Genomic DNA, 17,111 nt, shown 5'->3' on the forward strand with positions numbered 1-17,111 from the left:
ATATATACAGTATTACACTATTGGAGCTTTCTTTCTGTATGCTAGAAAAAAAGACACATGGAAGAGACAAAGTGAGCTGCACACCTTTCTGTATGTTCTACCTCCTGGTTTCGGCTGGTTTGGATACCCCATTGTGAGTTTAACCACCCTGGACGATCTTCCCTTTCACCAGAGCGCTCCAGAGGCTTCACTGTTTACCATACCCTGCAGAGGTTGTTCTGCCTGATCATTCTAGAAACAGGTGGTCCTCGCCATCTGATAAGCGTCCCTGATCACAGGGTGTTGGGTGCCACAGAAGTCTCTGCATGATTTTTGGTGGTGGAGTCCCTATCCAATCAGCTCTGTTTTGGATTTCCTCATACTCATCACGTGGATTCATTTCCTGCACATTTTTTGAATGGTTTCCTTTTTTTTCATCACTTGAATGATATAAGGGCATTTTCTATGCACCGAGTGTATTATGTCACATTGAGATATTAATGTATATGTTTTGTTTATTTGGGATTAGAGCAATTTTTTTGTTTAGTATATGCTTTTATTCATACCATGAACATTAACATAGACTCCTAAAGTATATCTAAACCCAAGAACAAAAATATAACAAATCGAAGCTTAATGCAGAACTATTTTTTAGATGTGATTGTTACATTAGTTTTCTTTTGTTCAGTCTTCTTTTTGTTTATTTCCATCTAATTATTCTGCCAATAACCTACTTTCTATCTTAGAATAACAGCACTCACCCACCATAGTGTACATACTTTATGGAGGATCAGCATTGTCATTGTAGTACAGGGAGTGCTTTAGCGACTTTGGAATACCTCTTTTTTTTGCATATCTGTAATATAGGTAGAGGTGTTCTGCAGTCTTACAACACTTCCTGGTAACATTTTTTAGATAACACCACAAGGTGCGTAGTACAAATGACAGCTCTGGATTTTTTGGCAAGATCAACAGGTACAATTTTTCACAGATTATTAAACAGATATAACAAAATACTTTTAATGGTAAATGTAATAGACTAAAAGGTATGAAATAAGAAGAGCTCAATGTTGGGGTGTACACTTTAAATTTGATTATCCATAGGTGTTGAGTGTGAGTTTATTTACATTGAATTTACCCATTTCTAAGTACTCCTCCATAAGCCCATGAGCATTCATTGGCTGCAGGTTCCAGTCTTTTTCCCACTGAGGTAAAGTTATTTTGTGTTCTACTGACTGTCCACCTTTCTTCATTTTCCTTCGTGACCACCAGTTCTGTAGTAATCTGTTGCAAAGGATAAATCACAGAAAATATATTAGGTTAGATATGTTTTTATTAAATGGGTTTCTTAAATATTGGAGAGGTAATCATTGACAAACTATAGCCTACTTAAAGAAATATAGTTAGCAGACTCTTATTGGCTACAAAAGTCCATTGTGCATTTCTCCAACACCTTAAAGATATTCTCCATCCATCTATAGCAGTAATGATGAACATTGGCACTCCAGATGTTTTGGAACAACGTTTCCCATGATGCTCAACTACACTGCAGAGTGCATGAGCATCATGGGAAATGTAGTTCCAAAACATTTGGGGTGCCAAGGTTTGCTATCACTGATCTAAAGAAATCTTCTACTTTCACCCAAGTTGTATCCTAAAACATGACCAAGTTGTACCTTGACAGTCATCTATTTTGTTTGGTAAACCAAGTCTACCAATTCCAAAGCATTAGCAGCAGCTTTACCAAAGAAACAGATGTCAAGTGCCTGTTAGAAAATAAGATGTATCTGTATTAAGTGTAAGGGTTTACCATCAACAGGGAAATATAGAAAGGACAGTTGACGCAACAGTATTGAATTCAGGTCTATTTCTGCCCAATTTCATTTTTTAGCCACAAGGAGTAACTGAAATAATGCTCTTCCCATACGATAGAATAACCAAACATAGAACACAATCCATATTTTCTGCCTTTTGACCCCCTCTAATTTAGAGACTCTCACCCTTCTCCTAAACTGGGAGTTTCTGTTTTAAACCCACTTGTGGCTTCTCCATCCTGGCAACATTGGTGTTATAAAGTGATGGCCATGACACCCACCTTTGCTCTCTCTGGATTATTTTATTTCTGTTACACGCACTTCCTTTGGATCCTTCGTTTATTATTAAAACTGCTACAGCCTGGATGGTAGGTGGGCATTGTCCCAGATCATCACCCATCAGTTGACCATGTTGAAAACAATACTTTAAAATAATAAACTGGTTTCGAAAATTGAAAATATATTACTTACGGATAACCTAATTCCATGAAGTTATTCCACATTTGTTTCAGAACCATGATAACGCCCATTTGTAAACAGAGGTCTATAAGGCACCCACTTGGATGACACTAAGGAGAAATATGCAAAATGTACCATTACCAATGAGGACCTGATAATACTAAACAAAATTTGGCAACTGTTGTATCCTAGCTGGGAAGAGTCATTTCCATGTTTCCTCAAGCTGGGGCACATAAATGTGTTGTCAATACTAAGTATATTCAAACATGCTCGACACAAACATAGATCTTTACTCAGACAGAAAAAGTAAAAAGAAAAAAAAATGGGGTGGGCTCAATTGACACCCTGGTCTTTTTTCTGCAGTCACACTTTTGTGTTTCTATGGCAAGAATAATTGTTGGTGAACTGTGTCCGCTGTTGTGATAAACCTAACAGAGATTGTACAATTAAATAGTATTTTTTTAGTAGTGCTAAAGGAGATTGTACAGGTTAATTGTAACAAGTATGGTCAGCTTTATACTCATTGATTAGCAACTCTTAATGGTGGTTTCTGTGTTCTTTATTGTATTTAGCAAAGGGCTACAAATGTAGAGATATTCACAGTTTCAAATACTACCTTAAATACACAGCAAATAATAAATCTTTTGGTGGATCTAATCATTATAGAAATTACATATATTAAGTATCTGCTTTGTGTCATGTGTTTTGGAATGCTAATGCAAGTTACATCAGACAAAGGAGTACTACGCAACTACTAGAAACTGCCATAAAGCACGTCAAATGTAGGGGAGAGTCGTGTGTAGCTCAGGAACCATTGATTGATGATTACTACCTTTGACCATAGATTAAATAATTCAAAAAACAAATATTTGTTTCAGTTTAGTGGCTCGTCTTACCTCTTCCAGCCTCCATCTTTGAAAGAGTCTGTTATATTTGCCAGGCCTCCCTGCAAACCTGTAAAAAAATACATATTTATTTTTACTGAAATACTCATGGAGAGATTGCTGCCCCTTACAGTATTTCTCTAATTTTCACCTCTCTGAATACCTTTGTGGATTTGATCTTTCTAAATCCCTGATCCCCATATGGTTTAACTCTTCATTAAAATAAGTGGATCTATTTGAAGGTTATTGTGTATGGATCACCCATGGTGTTAAAGAGAACCTGCCACCTTACTTAATCAGGGTAAAGTGATAGGTTTTCAGGAAAGCCCACCATTCCACCCAGTCATACTCAACCTTATTGTACAGTACTCCCTCTGATGCTCCGCTGGAGGCCTCAGAAATTCCTGGTCTTTTCAAGTATGCAAGAGCATAAGGCCTTCTCCCCTTCCTCCAAGCTAATTGTGGGGTCTGAAGACATGGGGGAGAGGATCAGGTCATTAACCCTGTGTAAGCTCTGACTCTGAGTGATAGGAACTCACACAAGGCATAGGCCCCATACCAAAACCATATAATATGAGGTCAAACCTTAAGCGTTTCAATCTGTATGCAATCAGGCAGGCCCTTGCACTAAATGGTTTTGGTAAATCTGAAGACAAAAATCTGCAGAAAATCTAATAGTGTGTATGGGGCCTTAGGCTGGGGTTCACACTGGTACAACACGAATGTTGTACGACTGTCATCCTACTTTGCCCTGCTACGTCTGTCCTACATCAGTCCTACTTCCATCCGACTTGCATGAACAAGATACGATTTTGCTCCGACTGTGAGATAGTACGACTTGTCCTTTTACCAGTCAAAACAATCCCAGAGTGACATAAATTCCTTTTCCTGCTGCTGTAATCACCATGTCGGATGTCACAAGTCGGATGGTTAGGATAAGGATCCTACTTTGATTGACTTCAATGATATTCAATGGGCTGAAGTAGGATCAAAGTCGGACCAAAGAAGTGCAGGGAGCATTTTCAAAGTCAGACCGACTTGTGTCAGACCAGTTAGGACGGCTCTCATAGGGAAACATTGATTTTCACACATGCGACATGAGCTCCCAATGTCGGAGTGTTTGTGGTAAAAGTGTGTACCCAGGCTTAGACCCACAACTGTGATTTAAAAATGGAGCAGTAAGCAATTGAGCATTTTAAATTCTTCAACAAATTCAACATGACTTTGTAATCCTACCTCCTGTGTACATTAGTTACTTAAGATCACAACATGTTCTATGATTACAATTAGCCCCCAAAGTATTATTACTTATTTGCTCCCACTTTGCCTGTTAAATATACTGTTTAAAGTGTTTTGTTATACCTGTTCGATGTTATCAGAAATCTTGTGAGCTCATAACTTCCTGTGCTCTTTGCCTGTGTTGACAGTTTTTAAAGGAGAACTATAGGCAAAACTATTTTTTTTCATTTTGAATCTTTTTTCACCATCTGTGTCCCATTTTGGAGATTTACAATCACTTCTTGTCAAATAGCCAGAAGAAGTAGGAGGAAACCCTTGAAAATTAAGGGAATCCCTTAGGGACCCCAAGGTCACCAGAACTAGTGTCCCCATTGGAAAAATTCCCCTCTATTACATTTCTCTGGGCAACCAAAAATTTGGGCTTTTATTTACTTTCACTCTCAAAGATAACAGTAAACAGGACAAATAGAGAGAGTGAATCTCCTTAGCACAAACAGCAATAAAAACTAACAGGGGTTCTAATCCCTCTCCACTCAATCCAAAACTAAAAAAAAAAGTACTTAATACTTAAATTACATTCTTCTCTGAGTACTACAGAATCACACCCCTCTATTATTATTATATTATTATTATACAGGATTTATATAGCTCCAACAGTTTGAGCAGCGCTTTACAATATGAGGGCAGACAGCACAATGCAATTCAATACAGGAGGAATCAGAGGGCCCTGGTCATTAGAGATTGCAATCTAGGAGGGAGGGTAAAGTGATACAAAAGGTAATAAATTTGTAGGATGTGCTGATGGAAAAAATAAAAGTACAGTTGTTAGGTGTGGGCAGGATAGGCTTCTCTGAGGAGGAGGGTTTTCAAGAATTGTCTAAAAGCAAACAGAGCAGGTGATAATCGGACAGATAGGGGTAGGGAGTTCCATAGGATAGGAGCTGAGAGGATGGGAGGAGGAGACGAGAGAGCTAGAGAGCAGGAAGTCTTGGGAGGAATGAAAGGAACGATTAGATTTGTATTTTGAGACTAGGCTAGTGATGCAGCTGGGGGCTGAGTTGTGGATAGATTTATATGTTGTTGTTAATATTTTGAATTCAATTTGTTGGGTGAGCGGAAAACAATGGAGGAACTGGCAGAGAGGAGTAGCAGACACAGAGTGGTTGGTAAGGTGGATGAGATGGCAGCAGCATTCATTATGGAATGAAGAGGGCATAGCCTATGTAAAGGAAAGCTAATGGGAAGGGAGTTGAATTAGTCGAGGTGATAGATGACTAGGGAGTAAACTAAGAGCTTTGTGGTGTCATTGGTTAGAAATGGGCATTTCGGAGGTTGAGGCAGCAAGATTTGGACAGTGACTGGACATGTAGCCTAAAGGATAGATCAGAGTCCAGGATAACACCTAGAATCTTGGCATGCGGGGATGGGCTGTTAGTTGTGCCATCAATATTGACAGAGAGATCAGGGGAAGGGGCATGTGGGGGAGAAAAATTTATGAGCTCGGTTTTGGATAGATTGAGTTTGAGGAAGTGGTGTGACATCCAGACTGATATGTATGTTAGTAAATTAGTGATACGTGAGAAGACTGAAGGAGTGAGCTAAGGGGTAGAGAGATAAATTTGGGTGTCTTCGGCGTAGAGATGGTATTGGAAGCCATGGGAGACTATCAGCTGACCCAGGGAAGAGGTGTAGATTGAGAATAGGAGAGGTCTAAGAACAGAACCTTTGGTGATCCCAACAGACAAACGAAGAGCAAAGGAGGAGGAATAATTGCAAGCAACGCTAAAGGTGTGGTTGGATAAGTAGGAAGAGAACCAGCAAAGAGTACAGTCATGGAGAGCAAAGGTGTGGAGTTTTTTGAGGAGGAGGGGGTGGTGAACCGTATCAAAGGCAGCAGAAAGGTCCAGAAGTAAGAGTACAGAATAGTGTCCCCTGGTTTTGGCCATTAGTAGATGTTTTTTTCATTTTACGAGGGCAGTTTCTGTGGAGTGTTGAGGGCAAAATCCAGATTGAAGGGGATCAAGAAGGTAAATATTCTTGGTGAGGTGGTCGCTAAGTCGGTTGTAGACCAGATGTTCAAGGAGTTTGGATTAAAATGGGAGCAAGGAGATGGGGTTTATGTTGTTAAAGTGTTACTAAACTCATAACAGTAAAATATCGGTATATGCAGTTAAGCATGCTTGTTATACTCACTGTGGAACCTAAGGGGTTAATCCTGTGCACTGTGCAAAAAGGCTGTTTGATCCTGTCTTCTCTGCTCCTCATCTTCTTCCACAGTCCCATCTCCTGATAGAACAGAGCCTTGGGGGCACTCTGCACATGCTCAGTTTGGTGTGTGTTGCTAGAGATTTTTTTTTCTTGGGAGGGTGCATGTGATCAGCACAGGGCCAATCAGCACTGCCCAGACAGAGGGACAGGGGTCCTGCCTCATAAGACAGAGGAGAATTAAAACTCCTTCTGCACGCTTTAACCAGACACTAATAGAAGTCACAGAACTGCTATATACTGCTCATGAAAAAAGGTATTTAGCAGTTTATGTTTTGTAAAATAATTGCATTTCCATGTTCTGTGTACTGTAGGAGACCAGATATAGCGAATGCGGGTTACTGGGTTTAGTAACACTTTAAGATTGGTGGGATCCAGGGAGGGCTTTTTAAGTATGGGGGTGACTAGTGCATGTTTTAGAGAGTATGGTATATATTATAAGAGAGGAGTTGGTTTCTGTAGTCTTTATTGTTTTTGTTGCCCTGATACAGAAGGATGGGTGAGTGTTGTCATCCTAGGACAGGAAGTATGCTTTTGGTAAAATCACCATGTAAAAACAGAGGAAGAAAACCTTGAAAAAAGAAAACCAACATAGACACCACATCTAAGGGCTTGTAAGGTTCATCAGTTCATGTCTTGGTATAGTAATTTCTTTAAGAGACAACCTAACACAGGGCTTATGTTGATGGGCATGGGCTTTAAAGAGAAAATGTTTTTGATATCAGTTTGAAATGGTTCTGAGATCATTCAGAATTTATTTCAGATGCATTTGACCTGCTTCAAATGCTTTTGCATTTCCAAAGACTTGTAGGGGAAGAGAAGCAGTTCTGAAGCGAACAAAAGTCTGTAGACACTGGCCCATAGATTTGTTATCCACGCCACACTCCACATCATTATATAGGTGTGAAACGCACGAGTCACCACCTGGGTTCGGACACTCTGTCTTTGTTGGCTGTCATTTGCTATGTTTGGAATAAAATTGTTGGAACGTTCCTGTGGTGTGCAGCCGTTTTTTTCTTCCTAGGATGAAAGGCTACCTACAAAGATTGGCTGTACATGATTTAGAGGTATGTGATTTATTTCCAACACTTTTGGTTGGCCAAACATTTGGGTGCATTTTGGGAGTGGTTGGTGACTTTATTCAGGATGTTTTTACAAATATTTTTTTCCCTGAAACAGAAGAGGATGCCCCCCCCTCTAAAATGTACGGAAACCCCAAAACTAACAATAAATATACAGCTGGCCTTGTGAATTTAACCCCTTCAAACCTATAACATGAAGATTACTGTTCCTTTGCCCCATGCTGAGGGTACATTAATCTATGTCCTCCCTTTGACAATTAGCGGTCAACACTGTGTGGCTGAATGGTTTGTCACCATCAACTTCAGTTTCTGCTAGTAATTGATAATCAGAGGGGTTTCTGATCACATGACGTCAGCTATAATACCGTAATCACATGCATGCTGGAAGTTTCATTCTCAAACTATGTCTTCAGCCTGCAAATCACCCTGAAGTGAAAGGATGGCAGTGTTCCTCGGTTTAATGTTGTAATTGTCAGGGACAATTACAGTGGTAAATATAAGTATGCATATCTCTTACTTGAGGCACCACTGAGCAAGCTGACAATCACTGTAGTAGTCAGTGCTGTTGCCACAGTGTATGATCTTCCAGGTGTACATAGACATATCCCAATCCTGAAGCACCACTGTGACAATCATAATAGTAGTCAACAGGACTACAGTGATCTGCGCAATTTTCTGAGTCTTGTGCCGAGCAGCTGCCCCACTGCATACTGACTACACAAGGATTTCTCACTCGACAGCACCACCATTCATAGAACACCTTGTATTTGTTTTAATAAATACAAGGAGCTCTTTGATTGGATGAGGTAAAGTGGAGGGAGGGTGTAATCATGATCCCCACCATATCCAATCATAGAATGCCCTGTATACATTGAAAAAAATACAAGGTTTTCTACGTATGACGGCAATACCAAACAAGTCCCTTGTGGTCAGAATGGTCAGAATGCAGTGCATTGCAGCTGCTCAGCATAAGACCCAGAAGATTGAGCAGATAGCTGTAGTCCTGCCAAATACTATTGTGATTTCAGTTTCCACAGAGGTGGCTGAGGTTTGAGATATGCCTACTTACAATGGTCCAGCTGGGCCAATGTCCAGTGAACCTATGCAATTAAAAACATACCTGGAGTTCATCTTTGAAAAGGAACTCTAGGCACTTCCAGAATAATTCAAAGTCAGCAGTTACAAATACTGTAGCTTCAGACTGTTATTAAGCAGGCACTCTCCAGCGGTGGGATGCAGCACTTCATCCAGTCTGGCTCTTGGCTGGTCTTTGGGTACCAGATGCTGCCATCTTGAGTGTGGGAGGCATGCTGTGACTTTCTCCTTACTACGCCTGAGTCACGATCTGCTTTGTGAATGGACTTTCAACCTCCTGGGACCTGTGACGTGTCTCGGGAAGTTGCAGGCAGGTGTGAATTTCCACTCTGATTGCCTAGGCGATCTGAGTGGAACTGTTGCCTATCAAAACAAGGTACCTGCTCCCTGAAAAAAAGAAAAAAAAAACGTCCAAATAAAGGGGGAGTGTAATGGAGGAAAAGTTCTCCTTTTATCTGAGACACTACAAAGGTGCTTGGAAGAGTGGAGTAATTATGCATGGTTTTTCATATGTTTGAATGTCTGTTTGCATAGAAAAAAAAAATTTAAATGAAAAATTTCTACAAGAAAATAACTCTCCAAAAATCCATGGCTTGGTCCTCCAAAAAATGCAGCATTTCAAACTCACAAGATGTACCTATACCAACTGCTAAGGACTGACGCTAAATTAGCTAGTTTTCATTTGATAAATTCCTTGTATTTCGACAACAATCCAACCATGTGAGCAGGTAAAGCCCACATATGAACATTGTTTTTTAGTGAAAAACTTGCAGAACTGGTTAAGTTTAAGGACACACACTGGGAAATCCCAGTTTCGCCTTTGGACCCCAGGGGCAGGAACAGGCTAAACACAGAACACCACATACATTGAAGCTTGCTTTTGTATTATAATAACAAAAGTCAATTGTCCTTCCCTATGCATGTGAAATCCATCTCTGAATATGTAGTCTAGTTAAATATATTAGCATTTTGTTTTATATGTCCCAGCAGGTTAAGTAGGTTAATACCAGATTAAAACAAACAAAAGTCAATGGGTCATTCTGTCGTTAATGTGAGAATCCACCAATCATGCAAACAGCACTTTTTGCGGAAACACTCCCAAATAGTTCTTACTGTATGTTCTGCATTCCTTTGTAGCTTTACAACTTAGCTTCCCCACACTTATCAGTTATTTAGATGTAGTCTGAGATATACATATATAAAAACATCAGCAATGAACACAATCAGGATTACTGTAAAGCAGAGAATATATAAAATGAATTAACTCAAGAAAACTCACTTGTAAAATCATCTGACCTGAATTGCTAAATACTGAACGGTTAATAAACTCAAAAGTATTATATTTTTTTTTAGAAATGTTATACATTTATGTATAGCAGAAAACCTCTGTTTACTCTTCAGAGTTTGAAGCATCAGTATATCTTTAACCCCCTTGACCCCCACACACACCCTTCAGGCTGGGTTCACACTGGTATGACACGACTGTTGTACGACTGTCATCCTACTTTGCCCTGCTACATCTATCCTACATTAGTCCTACTTCGGTCCTACTTCCATTGGACTTGAATGAACAAGAGAAGATTTTGCTCCGACTTTGAGATAGTACAACTTGTCCTTTGACCAATCAAAAAAATCCCAGTGTGACATAAATTCCTTTTACTGCTGCTGTAATCACCATGTCGGATGTCACAAGTCCGATGGTTAGGACAAGGATCCTACTTTAATGATATTCAATGGGCTGAAGTTGAGTTGAGTTGAGTTGCAACTTGATATAGTGCGGTCCTTTACCCTGCAGGGTCCTGACGCGCTTACAAACACGTACACATATACACATACTAGGGCCAATTTTGTAGACAGGATCTGATTAACCTACCAGCATGTCTTTGGAGTGTGGGAGGAAATCAGAGTACCCGGAGGAAACCCATGCAGGCACAGGGAGAACATGCAAACTCCAGGCAGATGGCGTGGTGGTCAGGATTTGAACCAGTGACCTCATTGCTGCTAGGTGAGTGTGCTAACCACTACACCACTGTGCTGTAGTGCAGGAAACTTTTTGCACTGTAACATATCTCCGACCTTAATGTCCATTACCATCCGCCGACAAGCAGGAAGGAAGGAGGAGGAGGAAGCGGGAGGAGGAGGAGAGGCCTACTCTGCGGATTTGCAGCCATTTCACGTTTGGGGTTTCCCGATCCATTCCTGGGAGGGAGTGCAGGAGAGCCAGGGTGGTGGGGACATAGCCCAGACACCGGGCACCCCCCATTCACATACGCACACCCCCGCTGCAGAGATGATGCCGAGTTTACATTAAGGACGGAGATATCTTACGGTGCTACACAGTGGCATATACTGTGGATGTGTGAGACCCCAAGAGGGGGTGAAGGATCTGGTGAGTGCAGTCATTATAAGAGCACGAATAAGACACGCACTGAGGATTTATTCATTGAAAAGTTCACCAGAATTTAAACGGACTTATTCACCGGCACTATAGCACCTACCAATCAGATGTTCACTTGTTTATTCACACTAGCACTTTAATTTAATTTACTTTGTTTATAGTGTTTATACAGTTGATATATATGTATAGTAATTAAGAAACTTGCACTTTATGTCACAATTTTATTCAGTAATTTATTCATGAATTAAGTTGGTTCCATACACATTGCACTTTATTGTATTAGTTATACAACTTTGACACTCATACACACTTAGGAGTCTACAACAAGGCTTCACACTAACCTCTATATGGATTCTTGAGTATAATACACATAGGAATAGGAATCACCTACTATCTCTTTCCCCACCCAATATATTCCTCCCAATCAAGGGAGCAGCACACACCTGAATTCACCAGATCTGGAACAGCGCCATATCTACCCCTTCTTTCCCTCTTTCAACATTACACTCCACCTAGTGGAAGTAATTGGTAGTGGCAGCAGTGCTAACAGATTTTCTGTCTTTAATATACATCCCATTGCGCGGGTATTTTCTCTTTTCTTTATAAATAAATAAAGGCTGACATTATAAGCACTCCTGCCAGTGATAAATGGTTTGTTTCACCTCTATACCTGATATGCTCTGCTAGAGAGCTTTTTCTTTAGAAAAACAGACTTACTGGCTGGATCACCAGATGAAAATAAAAGAAAGAAAGCCTAAAATAGAAAATGAATGCAGCTATCACATGTAAGAAATGATAAGCTGCACTATAATAAATATTTGCTCTTTGGTTTAATACCACTTTAACATAGGTTGACAATCTGCTGACATTTTTCCACAAGCATGGGTTCAGACACCTGGCAGTTGATATACTAAAGGCAAATAGGCTGTTGATTTTGCAAGGGAAGTTTTCCATTGTTCAATGGAATTTTCCCCAGAGTTAAATGCATGTGGTGAAATTTCACTTTGCAAAGAATACCCATTCACGTGCAGGGTTAATAATAGAATAATGGAAGTCAGCAGAGCTTCACCGCATTCATAAGTCTATGGTGATAAGTATCTGGTGATACAAACATCTGGCTGCTTCTATGTTCAAATACTTTTTGTTACAACTCTTGTAATATATAGGATTTGAACCTTTTTGACATACTATCAGAAAATAAAATCATGCATGAAAAGTTTTGGATAAAGTAAAGCAATGTGTAGAGGTTTATTTACTAAAATAAAGAGAATTTGCACTTTGCAAAGAACACCCAAACACATGCAAGGAAAAAAAAATAGCAATTTTGCTTGCACGTGATTGGATGATGGAAGTCAGTACAGCTTCACCTCATTCACTAAGCTCCAGGAAAAAAAATTCTCTTGCAAAGTAAACAGTCAATTAGCCTTTACTAAATCAAACCTCTGGAGTTGGGACTGTCATTAAATACTATCTCTGTTAAAAATCCTTTGTCATACCTCCAACTCTGCACTAAACTGTAAGGTAGTTAGAGTACTGTGACATATAATATTTTGGGGGGCAACCTTCACCATGGCCAACACATTTCCTCCTAGTAGATGCCACTCTTTTCCAGCCCCAGAGTGACTTTTTCTATCATCCTTTAGCACCTTCCCAAAAGGTTAGTCTGCATCAAGCTAAAGCACTGCCACCCAAATGCTGCCAAACCAAACACAAGTAGGAGCAAATATTATTGCAATTATGCAACTAAAATGACTGCATTTGGGGGGGGGGGGTCAGTATATATATATATATATATATATATATATATATATATATATATATATATATATATATATCTTGTTTATAGTTAGCGAAGCAATGGGAAAGCCAATTCAGCTAATAAAAGGTGTTATTTGGTCATGAGAACTTAGACTAAAAAGACATCATAATGCCACTGCTGGGGTTATCTGTAATAGAAGAAGCAGCTTCCTGCAAAAGGAGTTTTGGATAAGAACCAAAAGGACAGATCATGAGCTGGCAGCCCTGTATGTAAAAAAGGCTTATACTGTATTTCTGAAGCTAGACACAAGAAAGGGGCTCAAATGTTTTAAAAGTGCCGGACAAGTAAAGGTTTATTTTCTGCTTCATATTTTTCATACTGCGTGAGGCTTGCTGTTATTTGGATGCTGGAAATGTTGTTTATGTCACTTTGATGCTGGAAGCGCAATAAATCTGGCTGCAGCCAAATAATACTTAAACTGCCGAGTGGATTCTTACAAAACACTGCTTGGGGAACACAACTCTAGGGAGTCATCATTAAAATGTGTATTTACGGGGAAAAAAACGTAAAAACAAAATTTAAATATGCCTCTTTAAGCAAGGTGCTCATTCCTTTTTTTCTCATTTAGATGGTAAACATGTGGGGTAGGGATGGGCTGAACAGATCCCTGTTCGGTTGGCACCAGAACTTCCGAACACTGTGAAAGTTCGGACCCGAATAACGAACCCCATTAAAGTCAATGGGACCTGAATGTCAAAAATCAAAAGTGCTCATTTTTAAGGCTTATATGCAAGTAATTGAGCATACAATGGTTATAGGGTACTGCAGGGGTGTTGCTAGGTCTAAAAAAGATCTGGGGCTAAAGCCCATAGCACCGGTCACCAACCGGGGGGGCACACTGGTGGTAAGCAATTTTTCACGGGCAAAGGAAGGCTGGTGTTGGCGTTTCAATCATCATGGAACCATGGTTGTTATGGTGTCAGGATGATTGAAGTGCATTATTTCTACATTACATTACATTGTAATATATAATGAAGTAGTTCTACTCACCATAATGCAGAATCAGTGGGAGCCTTGGGCGTGTCACTTGCCACCGTCACCTGCCACTACATGTGGATTGTCACTTGGCACCAATTGCAGATTGCTATTGCCACCATTTGCAGATTGTCACTTGCCATGCCAGCCAGTGCCACCAAATGTGCATTGTCGCTGCATTGGTGGCAGGCTGACAGCACTGGTCCATTTAGTGAGGGAAGGAGAGCGAAAATGCGGGGCAGGCAGTGAGAGATGATGTAATCTCTCTGCTTCCTGCCGCACCTCCGACATTTAAAAGGCCCGCACTGTGAGGGCGGAAGAACGCTGATGTGTGGCCAGGGCCGATCCTAGGGTCACAGACGCCTGGGTGCAGAAATATTTCTGCGCCCCCCACGTGGGCGTGGTCAACTTACTAACTCCTACCCTTTACAAATGTTTATATGGCAACGACTCAAACACAGAGATGCTCCCCTAAGTAGTCTTTGTTACCCTGGGATCCTCCCACAATCTCTTAACAATAAAAAAAATACAGGAAGAGAAGCAGAGTACGCTAATGGGACCTGGAGGGGAGTCTCTCTAATGAACAGAGAGAGAGAGTCTGTTAGAAAGAGCCCCCAGACCTACTACAGGAGATTTTCAGAGACTGCAGATATGATACAGAAGATGGTCAGAGACTGCAGACATGACACAGAAGATGGTCAGAGACTGCAGACATCATACAGAAGATGGTCAGAGACTGCAGACATGATAAAAGAAATGGTCAGAGACTGAAGACATGATAAAAGAAATGGTCAGAGACTGCAGACGTGATAAAAGAAATGGTCAGAGACTGCAGACATGATAAAAGAAATGGTCAGAGACTGTAGACGTGATACAGGAGTGGGTCAAAGACTGCAGACATGCTACAAGAGATGGTCAGAGACTGCAGACATGATACAAGAGATGGTCAGAGACTGCAGACATGATACAGGAGATGGTCAGAGACTGTAGACGTACTACAAGAGATGGTCAGAGACTGCAGACATACTACAAGAGATGGCCAGAGACTGAAGACATGATAAAAGAAATGGTCAGACTGCAGACATGATACAGGAGATGGTCAGAGACTACAAACATGCTACAGGATATGGTCAGAGACTGCAGACATGATACAGAAGATGATCAGAGACTGCAGACATGTTACAAGAGATGGTCAGAGACTGCAGACATGTTACAAGAGATGGTCAGAGACTGAAGACGTGATAAAAGAAATGGTCAGAGACTGCAGACATGATATAGGAGATGGTATGAGACTGCAGACATGATACAGGAGATGGTCAGAGACTGCAGACATGATACAGGAGATGGTCAGAGACTGCAGACATGATACAGGTGATGGTCAGAGACTGCAGACATGATACAGGAGATGGTCAGAGACTGCAGACATGATACAGGAGATGGTCAGAGACTGCAGACATGATACAGGAGATGGTCAGAGACTGTAGACATGATACAGGAGATGGTCAGAGACTGTAGACATGATATAAGAGATGATCAGAGACTGCGGAAATGATACAAGAGATCAATGCATCAAATGCAGCCTCATCAGTGCCCACCAACTGCAGCCTGCCAGGGCCCACCAACTGCAGCCTACCAGTGCCAACCAATTGCAGCCTACCAGTGCCCCTGGATCACACAGAGCGGCGATGATCTCGGAGCTTGGATTTGAATCACCTGGGCAACCATTGTAACAAAGTCCCGCCTCCTAGACCATCTCGCGGCTCCTATGATACACATCACCCTGAATCAATTTTACTGCATTGGATCAGTGTTTTGTCTATCTCACAGGACCCAGTCTAGGAGGCGGGACTTTGTTACAGCACCACCGGTCATTTTAGACCAAAGCTTGTGTTTTGTGTGCAGGCCCGGACTGGAACAAAAATTAGGCCCGCCATTTTAGATTGAGCAACCAATTTTTCCAGGAGGGGGTTGGTCGGACGTTTTTGGGGATGGCTAGTGACAGATAGTGCGGAGTCGGTCCCCTGCACTGTATTGTAAAAGGGGACTGCACTGTAATGATTACATGCCCCTTTACAGTACAGTGCCCCTAGCAATCACAACCCCCCCATCACAGTTCCCCTTGTTGTCATGCCCCCCTCCCCTTTTCTCTCTACTCACAGTGCCCCCTTTTATTCTCTGCCTCCCCTGCAAAGTCCTATCTTCTGCAGAGCATCGTAAGGAGTCAACCTGTGTGTCCTTTTCCACCCCCCCCCGACATATCAGCAGGGCACGGGCGAGAGAAGCTGCAGATCTGGATCATATTAACAAGCGGGTGACTACATGCTTGCTAAAATGAAAATACTCTGTGTGCAGATCTCCAGCTTCTAGCATTGCATTCAGATCTGTAAAAAAATACATTAAATAATTCCTGGTCAGTATTTTCCATGGGTACTCCTGACTACTCATACACACGTGTACACACAAAGCACTACCCCCTTGAAAATAAAAATGCAAGAAAAGTCAACAAGATTATCAATTAGAATATAAAGATTTTCATACAAAAGAGCCACATGGGAGGTGAAGAAATTGAACACATTAATACTCACATGGATGTCTACACATCGGAGTAAACGCATGCACTATACGGGTCAGACTTTTTCTTCCAGGAAGCTGTGTGTCCCGGGAGCCTTAGGCCTTGCTCACAGGGGTATACTAAAGTCTATGCCCATGGAGGGCTGTGGTTACCTGCACAGGGGACACACAGGTGTGCCATGCATCCATGTCGAGTCTGACCCCCCTGCCCCATCTACCCCAGACTGACCCCCCCGCCCCCCCTGCCCCCGACTGACCCCCCCTGCCCCATCTACCCCCAGACTGACCCCTCGCCCCATCTACCCCCAGACTGACCCCCCCGCCCCATCTACCCCAGACTGACCCCCCCGCCATCTACCACAGACTGACCCCCCACCCCATCTACCCCAGACTGTGCCCAATCCACCCCAGACTGACCCCCCTGCCCCATCTACCCCAGACTGACCCCCCTGCCCCATTTACCCCAGACTGACCCTCCACCCCCATTCATTCAAGACTGACAACCCCCCCAGACTGACAGACCCACACTCA

General features: G+C 41.6%; 1 protein-coding gene across 1 annotated transcript in view; it reads right to left on the minus strand.

Annotated features, from left to right (window-relative positions):
• ANO3 (anoctamin 3) overlaps nt 1-17,111 on the minus strand; it is a 620,027-nt gene that overhangs the window by 37,735 nt on the left and 565,181 nt on the right. Inside the window, exons 20-22 of the mRNA XM_073604550.1 lie at nt 3,149-3,206; nt 2,265-2,362; nt 1,118-1,263 (exon numbers count right to left, since the gene is read on the minus strand). Coding sequence (XP_073460651.1) covers nt 1,118-1,263; nt 2,265-2,362; nt 3,149-3,206 — 302 coding nt within the window. The remainder of the gene's footprint in view (nt 1-1,117; nt 1,264-2,264; nt 2,363-3,148; nt 3,207-17,111) is intronic.

This window comes from Aquarana catesbeiana, linkage group LG11 (genome assembly GCF_042186555.1).
Source record: "Aquarana catesbeiana isolate 2022-GZ linkage group LG11, ASM4218655v1, whole genome shotgun sequence".
NCBI classification, from domain to species: Eukaryota; Metazoa; Chordata; class Amphibia; order Anura; family Ranidae; genus Aquarana; species Aquarana catesbeiana.